At 39.2% G+C, this 19,281-nt stretch overlaps 1 protein-coding gene across 3 annotated transcripts in view; it reads left to right on the plus strand.

Moving 5' to 3' along the window:
* The first annotated feature begins 7,952 nt into the window (after nucleotides 1–7,952).
* Nucleotides 7,953–19,281, plus strand: part of LOC117418091 (SH3 and PX domain-containing protein 2A-like) — a 90,648-nt gene continuing 79,319 nt past the window's right edge. For all 3 annotated transcript variants that reach the window (XM_034030671.3, XM_034030673.3, XM_034030672.3), the window contains exons 1-2: nucleotides 7,953–8,658; nucleotides 18,563–18,643. In XM_034030671.3, the coding sequence (XP_033886562.2) occupies nucleotides 8,494–8,658; nucleotides 18,563–18,643 (246 nt within the window). In that variant the 5' untranslated portion in view covers nucleotides 7,953–8,493. The remainder of the gene's footprint in view (nucleotides 8,659–18,562; nucleotides 18,644–19,281) is intronic.

The raw sequence follows: 19,281 nt of genomic DNA on the forward strand, positions 1-19,281 counted from the left end.
TAGTATTTTCAAGAACATTAAGCTTCTGAAATATATATAATGGGTACAGCATTATTTTAAGAAGCTGCAGTGTCCCAGATGTGTTCACTGTCTGTTTAATATTTGCCAATGAAATCTGCTTGCCCACTAGGTGACTTTGTGAGATTTTTTTTTTTGTGAGCTAAAAGGCAGACTCGATAACTTTCAGGTTTGCAGGGTTAGGAGGTTTCAAGTGACATGATCATATCTGTTATGGCTTAAAATCAAAACAGAAACTAAACCAAATTGTTTTCTTATAACACTGATAGCAGAAAAGTGAGAGGTACAAAGCTGATAATACAGGCAGCAACACATGCTGTGGCTTACCTAGCCAATGTGGATTGTTGCTGAACTTTGGTACTGAAATATGTGTGTGTGTGTGTGTGTGTGTGTGTGCGTGTGTGTGTGTGCGTGTGTGTGTGCAGGGTTTAATCAAAAGGTGACTTGTAACTCTAATCAAATGGTTTGTGACCATGAAGTAAAATGGATAACTAAAAGTGTGTGATATGGACAGAGGAAGTAACAATGTGGAAGAGAAAATGCTGTGCAGCAGAAACCTAAAACATCACTTGACCTCAATATGGCAGACATATTAGTCCAGAGGTCAGGTCATAATTACTTACACAAATGGGTTAACATTTAATATATATCCACCATAAAACATGACCTATAGAATCATAGAATACAGCAATGTACCGAATAAGAAGCTGGAATCTCAAAGTGCCCTATGTATTTATCATCTGGAAACCAAAAAGTATCATGACCACAGTATGGCAGACATCTTACATGTAAGTTAGATCACATGTCAAAGTGAACGATACCATTAGATTTAGCCCAATGACTTAAAAGTCATCATGTCAGATGGGTATTATGGGATGCACATATTAGTCACTGTGGCAGTGGATTGTCAAAATCATGCAAGCTCCCATAAAGGGGGTGGCTAATTATGAAGGACAGTGTAAGTTATTCACCACTTCAATATGTAGGTCTCACTTGCAGTCCTTTTTATTTTTCCTAACCAATACGGTTCTTTATCCCTGTATGTCCAGGGCTAGGAAGACATTTTCAGGCCAATAATCAACTCCAGGATAGTCATTAGTTGGACATTTCTTCACGTTTGTGTTGGAAAAAAACCCTGGAAACATTCCACTGCTGTGACAGGAACATAGCTGAATGAGGGACAGGACTGTGCTACTATTGACATTTCCTTGAATTATTGGAACACATTAAAAGATACAACCATTGGTTACTTAATTGATATAGAATACAACATATTCAATATTGATAGACAGTATATATTGTTTTTTAAATAGTTATTTTAAATATAAAAGCAACCCAGAAAAGTTATTCCTTTCAAAATCATAATACTAGTACAGTGACGTTTTCAGCAGTATCTTGGCTACAATGTCCACAAAGCATGTTGACTGGTTTACTTTAAAATTATTAGTTAGTGCAACATTCCTTGTATTCTACTTTTTCAGAAAGCATAGATGATAGTCCAGTCAGCAAATGCATTTTTAGATGCAGGGACACAAAATCCTTTTCCATGAAATCTGCTTGGTAAGTAATTTTGTTTGACAGATTGACATGCTCCTGCTACTGCATGGAGCAGTGTGATGAGAGTTACAGCAGTAACTTACAACAGACACTCTACATCCAGGCCCATCAGCTGGACTCAATGTATGCACAAGTTTCAAAACCCTACTTTTCTGATTTGTTATAATAATATAAATGATTTGTAGAGGTGAGTGTCTAAACCTATCAGATCCATAGCTGGGATTACCTGCTATTGCAAGCCTGAGACTTTAGCCCAGGCTTACTGTAACTATACTTCTTTCTCTTTGTTGTAATATTCGTCAGCCTGCATTCAAGAGTTTACCTGGATGCATTCTGAGCCAGGTAGCTCTGAAGAGGACCCTCCCTCACTTCTATGGGGACTGGATCTCATGTTCGGTGTTTGCCAAACTTTATATTAAACACATTCTGGAAGTGAAGGAGTCTCACGTAGTTCCAGGTATTTTCTTTTTAAATATTCACTTTAAAATGGTTAACTACGAACTAACTAAGTAAGTAGCTAACTAAGTAACTTGGTAAACAGTGAATAGAGCCATGTTTTTCTAAAGGGTGTGGACAAAGAGCCCTCCTGCTGAACCTGTGATTCAAAACAGGATCACATGATTCTCAATAATTTCTGAGCTCTAACCAATGGCCATGCTGCCTATTTTTACACATTCCAAATACATATTTGGCATTCAAAGTCCTGGTGAAACAATAATCAGTGGCAACATGCATTTTCATTCGCCTCTAAATGAAGACTGAATGCCTATAGAAAAGGAGCATTGTCATAACCCTACACTGCAGATGTGCCAAACCTGTGTTGAACATGAATCTCTACTGAATAACTTAGGAATTTATTTCTACAAATCGCACCCTTATACAGAGTGGATGTTTTTTGGACTGTGGTCCACAAGCAAGAACGGGAGAACTTGTCTTGGTATGGAGGTAAGGAAACATTGCATTTTATTACCAGCCACTGAAATAATCTGTTAACGGGGAGCTCTGTGTTCACTGTTGCAGTTGCAGTTCTGTTAAAACCAAGCCTGACATGTGATGTTTTAATAACTCTCTATTGCAGTGGATGATGGCACTGGAAGGATGGCCAATGGAAAGAAGGTTCAGAATCAGTTATATGTAAGGATGTTCTTAATAGCTTTAAATCACGTCACAACACTTCTATATGCACCCTGTTTTGCCTGTTTGGGTTAATTAAATATAAAACAAACAGCTCATTACATTTAAATTGTTTTTATAAAACCATGGTTTAATAAAGAATGCATACACCTTTTTTCTAGTTCATATACTTGGTTAACAGGCTTTTGATTATTATTTAAATTAGGGGTGGGCACCAATATCGATATTTCGATATGAAATCGATACCGTTCGATATCGATAATGATTTCCATATCGCGATATCCTGAGATAAAAAAAAATCACGTACACTGGCAGAGACATACTTTTTATTGCTAATACTGCTAAAAATACAAACGCAGTATAATCAAGTTTATTTTATATTACAGCAAACCCTATACCAATCATTGTAGTCTCGTATGCAAACATCACACATAAAGTATTATTTAACCATTTTATTCCATTGATTGGCGTTTTCCTTTTTTAAGAACCCGATTAACAAATGTATTTCAAACACCCAATAGCTACAAATCAAGAAAAACAACAAATCCACAACCTGTGTACCCTCTCTGGTATGCTCTACTTCCCTTTCTTCAACTGTTTCCTCTCAACAGCCAATCCCTTACAGGAAACTATATATCCTGTTTTCAAAAAGAGCGCGCATCAGCGATTTAAAAAACAGGACCGTCTTTTTTTAAAGTGAAACACAGCTAAAAACAAACTTAACACACACACAAAAACATAATAAACAGGAAAATCGTCTTAAATAATTTGATATATGTATATATATATTTTTCTTCCATTCAGAAAGTGCTCGCAAGGTACCGAATGCTAGATAGGCGCATGCGTCAGTGTGGTTCATTGCATTTTTTCCAAGCGATTACTTACACTGTTATTAATGTATTTTTAAAATGTCAACTTTCGGTATTATAAATGAGATGTACTTTTAAAACATCAAAACACATCTCAAAATAATGCAACATTCAGCATGACACCGTACTTAATACTTTTACATGTGTCGTGCATTTACACGCAGAGAAGATTAAATTATTTCCGGGTTTATAGCCTGCGCAGTGAAGTATAGAAATATTTCAGTTTTTAGGTGGCTGATGATGGCATGGAATAGTAAAACAATATAACAAGAACTTGTTTTTCTCCATGGATATTGTGAAGCAAAGCACCACTAAGTTATTATTACTATATATTATGTAAATATCTGTTACCGTCTATATGTATATATGTTTCATATTGCATTTGTGTTATTATATATTAGTCTTTTGGAAGACTTCGATATTATCGACATCGATATACAATTTTCATATCGATGCCGACCCCCTAATTTAAATGCTTTCATACATACATACATACATACATTACATACATACATGCATACATACATGCATACATTACATACATACATGCATATTCGTTTAATGTTGAGTGAGTAAAGATACCTTCTTTCCAAACAGTTTGTTTTACAGCTCTCTAGCAATAAGAGGCCAGTTAGTGGTGTGAAATAATTAGTAGAAAATGAGAAGGTTATTTCAGGTTAAGTCTTACACCACTTTCTCACTGAAACAGCATCTTACTGTATTAGTAATGTGATGATGGAGCAACAGGCTGGGCATTGTTCTTGCATGTCTTGTTTAAGTAAAGGGATTTCCAATCGCCCGTTCAAAGGATATGTTGCATGAGCCCGCTGCTCTGAGAAGTGACCTGTGCTGACCTGAGAAGACTTTCACAACACTTTCTCCGGAGTGTTAAGGCTCTTGCTATCCACTACACCCAACTGGGATCCAAGCCCTTGGCAGAAACATCTGCTAACTATTACAGCTGTTCTTGTATTAAATGGTCCCAAATCACGAAGCACAGGAAACCAATGGAAACTCAAGAAGTCTATATCTAATTAGAATCAGACTCATGCTAAAAAAAGAGTAATGCTGCTGGCAGTGTAAAAAAGATGCATTTTGTATGGAAAGCGTTTTATTCGCATCAACTCATCTGTCCCGTGGCTCAGCACTTGCATTTGGTCTAATATACTAAAGGACAAACATAGAATTACGGTTTTCATTATTGAGAGGTTTTCTTTTACAGTCAGATTTGAAAACTATAACCTATAACCTATATAGGAGGCTGTGTGGTCCAGTGGTTAAAGAAACAGGCTTGTAACCAAGAGGTCCCTGGTTCAAATCCCACCTCAGCCACTGACTCATTGTGTGACCCTGAGCAAGTCACTTAACCTCCTTGTGCTCTGTCTTTCAGGTGAGACGTAGTTGTAAGTGACTCTGCAGCTGATGCATAGTTCACACACCCTAGTCTCTGTAAGTTGCCTTGGATAAAGGCGTCTGCTAAATAAATAAACAACCTGTGTACCTAATTCAACACCCCTCTATCTCAGCCACATGGTGCTTATCCAGGGCAGTAATGGGTTAAGTGTTCACCTGCAGGATCATCCTGGACATATGTCTAAAAGTAGTGCTTTGAGACAGACGATCCGGTCCGCTACACCTAAACAAAAGATCAAGCTGTCTTGTTTTTAAAATTAGAGCACAGTGAAATACAAGACAAGTCAATGAATCTTTAGAGAATCTTTGTCAGTTCAATTTATTTTTCAAAGACCTATTTTACACTACTACGTTTGGCCACAGGATGTCACTGCTGTGCTGATTATTTCTAATTTAGACATGTTACATGTAGTACTGTAATAGACACATATCATAGTGTATTTTATTTTACCATACGTTTCTTCAGAAAGGAGTGTTTTGTGACATTTGAAGAAAAGCATCTCTCTCTTTAGGTTGGCAGGTGCTGAAAAAGGCTGTAATTTCCTTCATATTTTGTCCTGCGAGAGACAAAGCTACAGTCGCAATGTGAGCGAAGCAGAAATGCGTCAAGTCCTGAATAAGTTGGAGTGTAACAGTGATGTCATCAGCACCAGAGACTGTCACTAGACAGCTCTCTGAGGATGCCTTCTTTGCAGAAGCTGCTAGGAGATCTATACAGTAAGTCGGAGCTCAGGAGCAGTCGTTCCATGCTGGCTACCTAGTGGTTCTGAAAAATCATGATGATGAAAACTGAAACTCTAGTCTCTAAACTACGCATGGCCTGACCTCTTATGGGTGCATGCAATTAATGTGTTGTTTCTGCATATATGGGCAGTATAGAAATGGATTATAGGGCCCATGTACACCATTTGCACAATATTTTCAAAAACACAATATTGTCAAAGAAAAGTCAAATAAAATAGCAATAAACTGCTTTGGTGAACACATAGGAACACTAAAGGCTGAACATTAAAGCAATACTTAATATCATCTAAATGTTCCCAATATTACATGTCTTTATTAATGCCTGTTATATGTGTTCTGTATGATCTCTGTTGTTTCTCCTGAGGTGATTACTTTCCTTGCTTACTAACTATTTCAGCAAAAGACTCAAGGCTGATTAAGGGGAAGTGAGGTGGGGAAGGACATTAGCGTTGCACCGTGCACTGATGGAAGCCCATGGGTGATATGCTTTCCAGGTTCTCCACAAAATGAGTCTTGATGTATCTTTTCAGAAGCACAATGATATTAAGAAATTATAAGTGATGGTAAGAAATTATACAATATGAAAACGGCTATAATATAAAGTTCTGTCATTTTAAAATTAAAATATATTGATATGCTTAATAAAGAATGGTGCCACAGCTATGCCCATTGTTTGTACGGCAAAGTTATTTTCCAATAACATACACTAGAGGGTGCCATTCAACCACAAACCTGTGAAACACACAGTAGAACTAAAAGTTCACATGTGAATGTACTTTTTAGAATGAATACTGTATTACTAAATCAGCTTCACCTAACCCTTCACTCGTTAGCATATTTAGCTTCATTCAGACTTCTTGATTCATAATATTTAAGATATTCAGAACAGCTTTGGATAATGATGGTGAATCAACTGCATGTCATATTTTTTTCAAATAAATGAAAGAAATCCATTAAAAATCAGTCCACATGTCTGATAACTTTGCATCTGAGTAGTTCTTGCTGTTGAAATTTCCTGTGTGCCTTCCTCATGGATGGTGAAATATTTGATCATGTTATTTAGTGTGAGATCTGACTTCTGTTTTATTAGAGTAATGATCACATGGATGTCATACTGGGTTACTGACTGTGATCATGCCATTGAAAGATCTAAGTGTAAATGACGAGTGTAAGCAATGAGTAATAGAATTGATGAAACTCTTAATCACCAATAAGAGGCAGTGCATTGTGTGAAACTTACTCCAGTCTCATATAAACCAATGAGTGCTTTTTGTCTGTATCAATGTTTCGTTATTCATCTATCTCCAATCTTGTACATTTTCTTTTCCTATTAAAAACAATGAACGGATGCAATTCCACAATTGTTTTTGTGGTTGTTTCCCTAAGTTCACTACCTGCAGAAGTGTCACTGCTTGGTACTGCCTAACTAGTAGGGCAGGACAGTGAATACAGTTACTTACGAAAACAAACAAACTGATACCAGCTTTGCTATACACTGTCCCATTTAACACTATGAGCTGCTAACCCTTTTCTATCTCAAAGGAAAAAGGAAAATCAAACGTGTGTTGATCAGAACTGACAATAACTTATATATATATATATATATATATATATATATATATATATATATATATATATATATATATATATATATATATATATATAAGCTGCTTTCATGGATTGAATTTCGCCATATTAGGCGATAATGCAGATTCTGTGTTTTTTAAATACAGCCTTTTATAATAATGATAGGTCCAACATGTGCATCTGCAGATATATCAATGTATCTTGTCAGTGTATCTCTGGAATCTGCTACAGCATATACATACATGGAAAACATGTAGGTTTTGAAATGTAATTATAATATAGTACATATTATTGTTGAAATGAGTATTGTACATGTCATGTCATGATTCCCTTAGTACTCATAACTTTTCCTCTGAACTCTATGGGGCTATATTGCATTCCCCAAATCCCATAATACACATTAAATGCTGCCCCAAAGGCATTTCTAAGATTTATATTCTGGCGGTCTGTAAAATCCCTCCATTTGGATTATTTTTTTGGGGGGGGTCCGTCCCTCTTTAGTGTTCTATGGTAGAAGGTTTTTCCTCTCTCGCTGGAAAAGGACAGCCTACTTACTGCTGTAGTCCTTCCTTAAGAGGAGGATATTCCCCTCTCCGGTTAACTGAGCAGCAAGCCCATCCCATTCCATAATGAAAGCCGTTTGACTTCCAGAGCAGCACGCCAAGCCCACCTCGTTGCCCAAACTACTGTGTGAATGCTCTGCCCAACACAGGCAGCTTGCCCTGCTCCAGTCATTGAGATCCGAGATCCGTTCCGCAAATGAACCGCTGCCTCGCTGAACCTACCTGGGAGTGCCCGTCTTTTATCAGCCACATCGAATCACCTTGTGGGGTGTATGTTGTTGGGAACAAGACAATCTAACACCGCAAAGAATCTCATCATACTGAAGTATAGATAGGGCTCGATAATTACCAATCGAGGACTGACAGAACTTGGAACGGTACGCTTTAATAGAATTCATGATCTGGAAGTAGGACATAATTGCAGCAACAACACGGTTAAACAGTGAACATAGTTTAAATCGGACTATTCTTGGGATTTTATTGAAACTGAGATCCTTTTGTAGGAAAATAGAGGGGTTGATGTTAAATCAGCATTTACATTTTTATTCAAAAGGCGTTAACGTATTGGTGGACTCACATAGTAAGGGAATACAGCGAGATTGCAATTTATGTTTTGGGCTCGAATATACATTTTGAAACAGCCTAATTTGGATATTGTACATGTGTGGTTTGGGGTACATATTCCCAAAGATAAACTGAAAATGCAGTTTCGAAGTGTTTTGGACGCACAAGTTGTGGATGTGGAGAAGAGAAGAAACCCGTCCAAACATTACGTGAGTATTTATTAATATAATTGTATGGTGCACAATATTATTAAACAAAGCTTCTTTTAATTTTCTTTCTTTTTTTTACCCAGCAACATAATAAATGAAAGAAACGTGGTAAATATTGGAAACACTACAGTATTTTATTTTTACTGATGTGATATTTTGTTTCGGAGTCTGTTTTATTTTTTGAAAAAAATAAAAGAAAGTCCAACTGCAAATTAGAAACCGATGGTCGTGCATTGCGTCTTCTGTTATGACGTGCAAAAAAAGGTTCCACGAATGCGCCAGTGTTTTGTTTAATCAAATCCTTCTTACACTGGGGATCCGCTCCTTTTAACAGCATCCCTTTGTTGTGCTAGATCCCCTAGGGAAGCAAGCCTCCTTTCCGGAAAGGTTTCCGTGCCCTTTCTGTGTTCTGCTCTTCTCTTCGGCACCGGCATTGGGTACCTAGGAGGCGGTATAGTCACGGCAAGCCGCACATGGCAAAGCTACTGTACTCTAACTGCATTATATCATTTCTCATAAGGGCTGTCATCGTCACCGACCATCCCTTTTATTTCATTGTGAAATATTGGCATCTGTAGTTTAATTTCTCTCGTCATGACAGACATAGTATTGATTAGTCTGATGATAGTAGTCTATTTAATCGACTGATGGATGGATTGATCATGCTATTACAGATTCATATTTACAAGCGACATGTGAAACGTTTCCTTTTTGGCAAATTAGCAGCACGCATTTGTCTAATATAGTATTAATCCATTATAAGGACACAAGTGCCTTCCCAAGTCATACCGTTCAAAAATTTCTGCATAACGTTTAATTGTTGTATTAAAAAAGAAAAAACACAGTAATCGTAGATGCCAAAAGGTTTTTGTTGCTATTCAAAATGCATTACAGGGAAGCCGATTATTCTGTACAAATTGACTGGATTGAATACTTAATGAGCGCATTTATTGTACAAAAGGATGAATTAACTAAAACGAATGCAAAACTAAAAAAGTGTTTGTTGTAAACGCTTATTTTGCTAAGGAAGTAGTTTTATGTACCAGGGGGTGTTAGAGATTTTGTAACACAGGCGCCTGGGATCACTGCTAGGTCCTGGGCTCTGTAAACATGGAAGGAATGGATGTCTGGTTTTGTTCAGTGAGAAGTGTGCCTCCATGTGTGTGGTACTGGGAGATACATTTACTGGCCTTGTCATGGAATCGTGCAGTGTTTAATATTACATAAACATAAAGCAAGGTTACTTTAAACAAATGACTAGGTAGCTGGGGATAGGGCACCACTCCACCCCATAGCATCTCTTGTGTAACTAGGGATTAATACGCTTTGCATTATTGCCATGCTGTTGCTAACAACCCTGCGCATTATGCAGTACTAGCCCACATTTTCATTGAGAGAAACAAAAGGAACATTCAGTGGCATTCCAATCCGGTGGACGGGAGTTCCTATCCATCCATGTGTTGGCTGCTCATGCCTTTTAACCTTGTGGGACATCAGTAGGAATCTGGAATGGAAGGAGGGTGCCTGGGGTGATAGAAGTGGTTTCCAGACAGATGTGCTTCATTAAATCTTCTTTATAGATGAATAGCTCTATTAAACCTTGAAAGCATTTTAACTTGTCAGCAGTTGATCTTTGACTTTGTGCAAATTAAAAAAGGCCACTATTGGTGGAGACACGGTGTACCCATTAAACAACAACAAAAGCAAACAGGATACTTCCACTGAGATGCAGCATCTTGTTTGCAGGGATGTCCTGTTCAAATGCAGTTTACGGGTGCTGGGGACTGAAGATATTTTATTTATTTTGTCAAGATAGGGAAGTAGCCTATCCTGAATTGGAATCTAATCAGCACCAGCGCACCTCATACAAAACGATGCCCCAAAACTCCACGCAGGAGTTGTGTTAGTTGAGAGTGGCCTTTACTAGCTGGTATCACACACAGCAGACCAGACACTGTTGTGGTTCTGAGATTTGAAGAGATAATGATCCTAGGAGGTCTGGCTGCAGCCTATCCCTTCTTTCATTGCAGAAATGTTAATAGAGGGAGGGGGAGGGGGGAGGGAAGGCTTACTACTCCGAAGAGGTCATGGAATCAGCTCCTCGTCCCACACGCCCAACTGGAATGCTCAAGTTAAAAGACGGCACTACTTATCAATCTATTCAGACAATCAGGGGTATTTGATAAACATTTTTTTAAATTGATAAATCTAAACTAAATATTTAATCTAGCAGAATCATAACTTTTTAATAGGCGTCACATCCCATATTTCTAAACAACACGTTTATTTCTGCCGATGTAAAATAGTTCCATTAAAATTGAGAAGAATTTCTATAGTAAGTATGTTATTGACTCGTTGGTAAAATTCCTATCTGAAAGACTCTTTCAATGACCCTACTTTCCACCAGCTGGCCGGAAGATCTGCTTGTCAGACAGGCCTGATAATCCATTTAAACTGCCCCCCCCCTCTCTCTGTGACTCCCTGGGGGAGCTGATATCCCTGAGACACTGGGGGACCCTGATAAAGAGGCTGTCTCTTTCCCTTCATCTCTCTGCCTGTCAGCGTGAGAGGAGAGGAGAGGCGAGGCGAGGCTGCAGTGCTCCATACAGCCTGGGAAACTCAGAATTGTGTTTGCTCTTTTTTAAACAGCACAGCTGGAAATGCTTCTCCTTCTTGTATATAAAGCCACAGTCCGTCATCATTTCGATGTTCTAATCATTGTACGGGCGCAACCAACTTCCTGACGCACGCTGTAATTTTTTTTATTTTTTTTTAACCAAAATTGAAAATGCCATGGGAATGGGGGAATGTTTTCTGCACTCAGCAGAAAAACAGAATGAGTGTATGAAAGGGACACCGAAACAAAGTGGGATTTAATACTCTAAAATACTAAAATCAACAATCTTACCAGACTGGAAACTCCTTCATAATCGCTACTGTACATTACAGCTTGTAATGTTGATGTTGATTTTTTTATACACTAAAAGTGGACTCCTCGTGTGCCCCACCCAGCAGCCTGGCTATAGCAGTTCTGTATTCAGGGTTCACTGCAGACTTTGTGGCAGGGAAAGATAATTGTCCACTTGCCCCCTAACAGGTGTGGCTGGAAGGATTTGTTTTAGAAAATACACATTTCATTCTTTTGCATTGGGTTTGAATGAATGCTTGTAAGCCTGTGTTGTAAAATAGAAGATACAAGGCAATACAAATTCACTTGAAATGGGTTTTTAAACTGTAGCCCTCAAAATAATGTGAATGCTTGAAGGAATCTTGCTTTTTCTTGAGCGTCTCCAGGTGGAGCCTTTGAGCTTATTGAAACAGACATGTCATGTCAGCAAGAATACAAGTGGATCTGCTGGAAGGATACATTTGTGTTCCATTTTCACCCTACTGTACAGTGCATGTACAATGCAATGAATACCACAGCCTGTACAGATTTGTGACATTCTAATCTGGTATGTGGCTGTTAAAAAAAGCAGGGAGAGCCAACACCAGGGTTTACTGATCTGCCCCTTCCATTCCCCTTTCCAGCAGTGAGATGGGGCCTCTTGCAACACAAGCTACCAATCAATAAATCAATCAGCCTCTTCTCAATGTGCCCTATTAACCTAACAAGGGAAGCCTACCACTGGAGTTTTGTGACAGGCTAATGGATGGATGGCAGTGGTCCCTGGGTGAGGGCCAGCTTCGACTGGAGAGGGTCCAGGGGTCTGAAGGCAAGCATTGACTGCGTCAGTCCCAGTGAAGTCATTGTGTTGTGTTTTTAATCTTGCTTTAGTCATCACTGTGAAAACAACACTAGTGCCAGCGGAGGTGAGGAGATAATGAGGCACTGGCCCTTTAAAGGTTTAACATGATAAAGAAAGCGGACAATGAAATGTTATTCCTGCTGAATGTACACTTTAATCCCCTTCTTTGTGGTGATGGGGTAAACTTCCTTTGCAGAAAGTGCACACTAATAGAAGTAGCTGGTGGGGAGGGGAGAAGAACAGTACAGGAAGGCACTGCACGCTCGGAGCTATGCTAATTCAGTGCACTCTTAAGCCTGTTCAGCCCCCAATGCTTCACTTCCAATTCATCTGCTACCTGGATAATAGGTGGACCAGTCACAGCTGATGTAGAATGTGTGTCAGTTTCCAATTGGAATGTCTCTGAGCCAATAAAAAGAACGAGTCTGATTCAATCAGGCCAAGGCACTTCACAGGCAGGAAACATGGTAATTGAATTGGATTGGCCCTGGCCAGTTCTACTGTGAACACTGCCAGTCATAAATAATACTGGAAATGCACGGTCTGATAAGCATTGCTAAAATAGGAGAATAATTGTGCTGGTGTGATGGCTCAGAGCACTTGAAAGCTACCTCTGCAAGCTGAGCCTTAGCGATGCAGAGGCCAGACAACAAGCCTGTGAATGAGGCCGACTTTAACAGAAAACACAGAAAAATTGAGAGTGAATGTTTTTATTAGGACTTAAGAATATGTGGATTTTATCAAGGCAGATCTTATAGCAGTTGTAGCCAATATACAGTAGTTCGCCCTTCATGAATTCCATGTGTATGATAGTGATGTCACTGTTTTATTATGCCACCAAGATCCTGTGACAGACACCCTCTGTTTAGGTTAATCAAAAAGTGCAGAACATGTTAAACCACAAAGGAGCAAGAAAAAAACAACCAAAAGACCTATTTAAAAAAGGTGCTTTGCCTGTGATGCCAGTTCATAGTGTGGCTGCCATTGACATGAACAGGCAAAATAACTGATATCTGAACAGCTGACAGGAGCTAGTTTAACAACTTCAGCTAACAATCCTAAATGAGAGCGCTGTTTTATATTTGAGCCTGTGACTCTGGAAAAGGGTGTACAGTTAACAGTTACATTGATGGAAATAACATACATGGCCACTTTGTGATCTCCCTCAGTCCTTAGACATGGATGTGCATAAACCAGTGCTTGCCTCTATTTAAAAAAACAAAACAGACCAGACTTATTTTACTACGTTTCTTTTCAAAATGGCAGCTATATTCTTTTTTTAGACCGTTTACTGTATTTATTCCACTTTTATTTTTTAAACTTGTGCTTCAGAAATTCCTAACCCTTTTGATGCTGTTCCATGCCTTGTTAAATATGGCAGTTAAGAAAGTTCCAAAATAGAGCCTTTAGAAACCACAAACTGGGCCCCACCAAGGCTCTTTGAAAGACTGTCAAGTCCTGCCTTGCTACAGTCTGGGGATATTGCTGCTGCAAAGCAGGCTCAGAGCTACAATCGGGCAATAAGTAAGTGCGTGCTTTCTTTTTTTATAGATGTGCTTTTTATTATTATTTGTTTATCTAGCAGACACCTTTATCCAAGGCGACTTACAGAGACTCGGGTGTGTGAACTATGCATCAGCTGCAGAGTCACTTACAATTACGTCTCACCCGAAAGACGGAGCACAAGGAGGTTAAGTGACTTGCTCAGGGTCACACAATGAGTCAGTGGCTGAGGTGGGATTTGAACCGGGGACCTCCTGGTTGCAAGCCCTTTTCTTTAACCACTGGACCACACAGCCTCAAGAGAGAGCCTGGTTGCTCTTTCCACTTTAAGATAACATACCTGTATTTTTGCAGTAAACAGGAAGAAAATCCATGGATTTGTATTGTTTTAAACAACAGTGTACTATTATCTGTAGTGTAACTGCAGATGATGTAATGTGTGAAGGTAATTAGAGGAAATTCACTGTATTGATCTTCATTGTCAATCTCAGCAAAGCTATACCGTTTTCTAAACACTTACTATATAGAAGGTAGAGCTGTTGTCAACAGGTGTGGTTGTCTCAGTTGTAATTGTGTGTTAAACTAAGATTAAGATTTTTTTCCTTTATCTTCATTTAGGGCTGATTTAATCTGTCAAAAACCTTTAACTGATCTGAGAAATACAGCGTTTAACACCAGGTTGTCATTGTTGAGTCATTGTAAAATTTCAAATGCTTTTAAAAACACAGCTTATTGTTGCAGTGTAATCAGAGTATATCCTCTACCACACTTCCAGGTAACAACGCATACTGTTTGACATCCCAGTCAGAGAGCTGCTGTTGCAATGATGACATGCAGCTCTGCATAGAGGAAGTAGAGATGGATAGTGATGACTCCTGTTTGTTTGATTGTTGTTTTACAGCTGTGAGCAGCTGGAATTCATTAGGGAGGAGGGGGGGATTCTAAAGAGATGTTTTTTCTATTACAAGTATTCCACACTTTTTCCTGGGAAGTAATACACTAATGTTTTGTGCATTTATTTTTGGCACAACTGGTAAGGGGTATCACACTTTATTCTTATATATCTTCCTGACCATATGCTTAAATACTTCAGTGTCATTCAATGGAAACATATCATTCTATAAAAAAGTAGGCTATATAAAAAGCAAAAGCCCCCAAAAAAACTATTTACATAAAACTCAAAAATAGCTAAAAATAAGCACCAAAAAAATGAAATTAATAAAAACAGAAAAACAGAAACCCTAATTATAAAGTAAATTTACCATGTAAAACCACAGAAAAATAGTAGCTACAGTATATCATGGTAGGTTAGAGGCTAATCTTACCTGAGACAAGTAGCTGTGGTGATGAGTAACGCTGTGCTAAGTCAATGCAATTTCTGAAGCAACCATGCTGTCTACCTGTTTTTTTTTTTTCACAAAGAATAGATTTTTGAGCCTGAAGAGCCTGTCTGTGACGGTCAGAATTATTTTACTGTAAAGGGTATGTATTTAATCACACGCAGATCAATGTAATGTAAAGCATCCGGAGATGATAAATAACACAAGCAATACAAGTATAAACATTACGATTAAATACTAATACAAAACTCTAGTTTAGCAGGTGGGAAAAGTATAGCCTCACCCATAGGTTCAGAGGGGGGTCAACCACCTTCCTTACTGACCCCAGGCTAGTGCTCAAAGTTGGAAACTCTCCAGAATCTCCCTGCCAGCTCAAATATCCTGCTGGGTTCAGGCCCAGGGGGTCATTCCACTTTATTAGAAAGTTTTCACATGTTGGGCCACTGCTCCCGGTTTTTATAATTTGTCAAGAGCATTTACTTTTTCTGTCAGCGTAGACCGAATTCACGCAGTGAAAGAAAAGAAAAGGCGGTCATCTCATGATCAATGTAAGGGGACACGGTGCCTTTAAAACAACTTTCCACAGTGCTGCTAATGATCTATAATTAGACCGACGATCTCCAGGGAATTCATAGAAAGCTCTGAGCTGTATCGAGGTATTGAGGGAGGTGGGGGTAGGGTTATATCCCAACATGCCATGCAGGTCAACAGCCTTTTTATATCTCATGTTTTGGATTCAACAAGCAAAGAAAAAGGGAAGCCGCACACTCAAACATACTCCTAAACGTTTTTAAAATTTATTGAGAAAGAAACCAACATTTCGGCTGCAAAGCATTCATCAGGGTGAGCACACCAAGTTCCAGTACCTGATTTCTAAACACAACCTTTGCTCCATGTCACTTTAAAAACATACAGCTCTATTAATATCCAAATTAATTTTCAGATCTGGTGAGCATTTGTTTGAAATTTTCCCCAGTAAGTAGCATTCTGGAAGGACAGATTCACAATTAAATTGCACTCCACAAACTGACTGGTGTTAAGTCCACCTTACACCATATATATTAGTTTTCCAAATTCATTCATTTGTTTTTTGTTTCAATTCAGACCTAATTATTTATCTGAGACAGGGATGTATTACACTGACTGATGATATTCATAGTAGGTTGGGCTCAATATTAAGAGTCCTCTGCCTTCGAGATGACTGCCTCAGCTGTGTATTAGAAGAGTATACAGTAGATCGAAGGGGGTGTATTAATCATAGGTGGTTGCTGGTTGTGATTGATAGCATATCCCTCCAGTCCAGCACATGCCTTAGGATGTAGGAACACAGCTTGAGGCATTGTAGGATGGAAGTGAGTCTCCCTGGTTGGGGTTAGTCATTGAGTTACCATTCATTTTGCAGGGCTTTTTTAAACCCCCACACACAGAACCCCATCTTTAACATTGTATCTGCAGGACCCCCACACTTTGTACTTCAGTGTTGGTAGACTAATGTCCTAAACAGGATATTAGTCTACCGACCTTCACATCCTGAGGCAGGCATGCTAGCCTTTGAAGCTCAGACACGTTTTGAGTCAGAGTAGCTGAAGCCATCAGAACATGTTTGGGTCACGAAGCGGTTAACAGGGCCGCAGTAGCAAGAGATTACATTGACAACAGATTACTCGATGGAAGTGGGCCAGAAATAGCTGGACTCTCTCCAGTGGAAACAACCAGCTGACAATAGGCTTTGTCTGGCAGCTCCTTTATTTGTGAGTCCTTGCTTTGGTGGGTAACCTTTTCATTTAAAACAACACATTTTTTGACCTACATACCCCTCATTGCTGCTGGCTAAGTGTGAGCCATCACTGAGTTTGAGGGCAGACCCATTTAGTCAGCGGAAATGATTATTATAATTGTTTTTTTTAAACATGACACTGCTAGACCACATTTTTCTTACACCTCTCTCAGTTTGCATAACAGTCCATGTCATTTCTTTATAAACTGTTAAAGTAACAGCCCCTGACAGCGGAAATTTCTGGAGTGATATGCTCTTGGCTCTGCTATCAAGGTTTTTTGGCTCCTGATTCCCTACATCTCATTCAAAGCAATGCAACCCTGAGACTATTCAGAACACACGACGAACAGAAAAGGAACTATAGTACCTATAAATATTGGTCTTGTTTATGAAGTCTGCATTTACAGTACTGGAGGTCTGCACTCCATTATAACAGCTCTCAGTTCTATGGGCGACACACTACAGGTTGTACATTTCAGTGTCTCTCATACCCCAGTCCAGTCTGATGTAGATGGTGATGCTGTTCCTGACGTCCCATTGTCTTAATGTTTTCATTGTTTTGTCATACTTCATGACTGGCATCCCGTGTGCTTAAAAAAAGGAAATGGACCTTGTTCAGTTCTGATTAATAGGGCATACTCTGTAGCCCTACTTGTACACAAGGGATAGATATACAGTATGACAGCATAATGTTTCCAGTATTGTATTGTTGCAGGGTTACAGAGTTCTGAACACAGCCGGTAACTGTAAACACATTTACCATTGTGATGGCAGGGATGAGGCAATCGAAAAGAAAACGTACACAGATGTGACAGGAAGGGAAAACAATGTGGCCATGAAGCAGGAAGAGAGGGTCTGTATTGTCATGTGACAGGAAGAGAGATTGTACAGGTTTTACTACCAGACTCGTTAAGCAGCCGCGGTGTCACAGGGAATGATGCTTTAAAGACTGTGATCTTTAAAGCCTGCTTTGAGTAATTCAGTCATTTGTGGTTCATTCTCACGGTTCAAAACATTCTGGTTTTGCTTTAAATGGTATTAAAAAAGTTTCAGTTCCTCTTGGAAATTTGCATCTTTGCCCCGCTTCCTCCTGATGCAGCATATGAGACCTGAGTGCCATGTGCTTCCCTGTGTGCTTGTCTCTCTGTGCTTCAAGGAGGTGTGGGTGTCAGTTACAAGGTGCACCCACTATCCTGAGAGTTCATCTGTACTTCCAATCTGGTCAACTGGCTCCAGTTCCCAAAAAAACAAAATACTGTGTTCTGCTTTTCTTTTGTTTAATGCTTTTTCTATGGGGTTGCATAACTTGAAAGATCCTGACTTCCCCAGAGAGTTCTTACCTTTCCATGTACACATGTTCTGCTGTTTGAACGGCTTTCATCTCCAGGGAACTAACAGAACGGTCTTTAGGTTACCATAAGGGCCTGTGAATGTATCGCAAAAACTGGGCAAATTACCAAAAAAGGGGCTATCGATCCCAAGTGTACAAAGTGGTGTACAATTTATAATGATGTTCCCTTTGCTTTCTTTGGCAGGTCTACGTCATCAACGTGACATATTCAGATTCAACCTCCCATGCCATCTACAGGAGATACAGCACATTTTTTGACCTCCAGGTAATATTTCTTTAGTGTCTGTCTGTCTGTATCATATTGCATCTATTTAAATAGATGCTAGGATTTTAATTGTATTTGGTGTCTGGACCTACAGTGCGTTTAAATGGACGCATGTATTATAGAATGTAGAAGGGAGTCTCTGCTTGTGTTACTGCAGTAGGAATGCTTAAAAATACAATTCTTTATATGCAGAAATCCAAATTAACAAAATAACCTTTGCTGAGTGTACCTGGCCCTTTTATTGCAGTCTTCCTTTGAGGGCATGCCTACCTGTGTGTGTGACTGAACGGGTTTGTGAGTGAGAGCGAGGGGTTGGGGTCTCCCGGCCTTTCTGGTAAATGTGAACCGTTCTCATCGAGGGAGAGCATATCAATGGGGTCACTGTGCTCGGCAGGAAATGATGTTTCAATCAGGGAAGGTGAATTCTGAAAGCTCCCATTGATAACCAAGGGGGCCCGGCTAGAGTAGAAGAGTCCCACTCCTTAACTGATTATTCCCAAAGTCAATCCAAGTGGGATGAACATATGAAAGATGTAGAACTGGGGAAGGGAAGCTTCCTCCGTGCTGTGCTGTATTTCCCCTGAATTTCATTTTTAGCAGGAATTACAGTCAGAGTGGTCTACAGAAGGAGCATTTAA

This window comes from Acipenser ruthenus, chromosome 13 (genome assembly GCF_902713425.1).
Source record: "Acipenser ruthenus chromosome 13, fAciRut3.2 maternal haplotype, whole genome shotgun sequence".
Classification (NCBI taxonomy): domain Eukaryota; kingdom Metazoa; phylum Chordata; class Actinopteri; order Acipenseriformes; family Acipenseridae; genus Acipenser; species Acipenser ruthenus.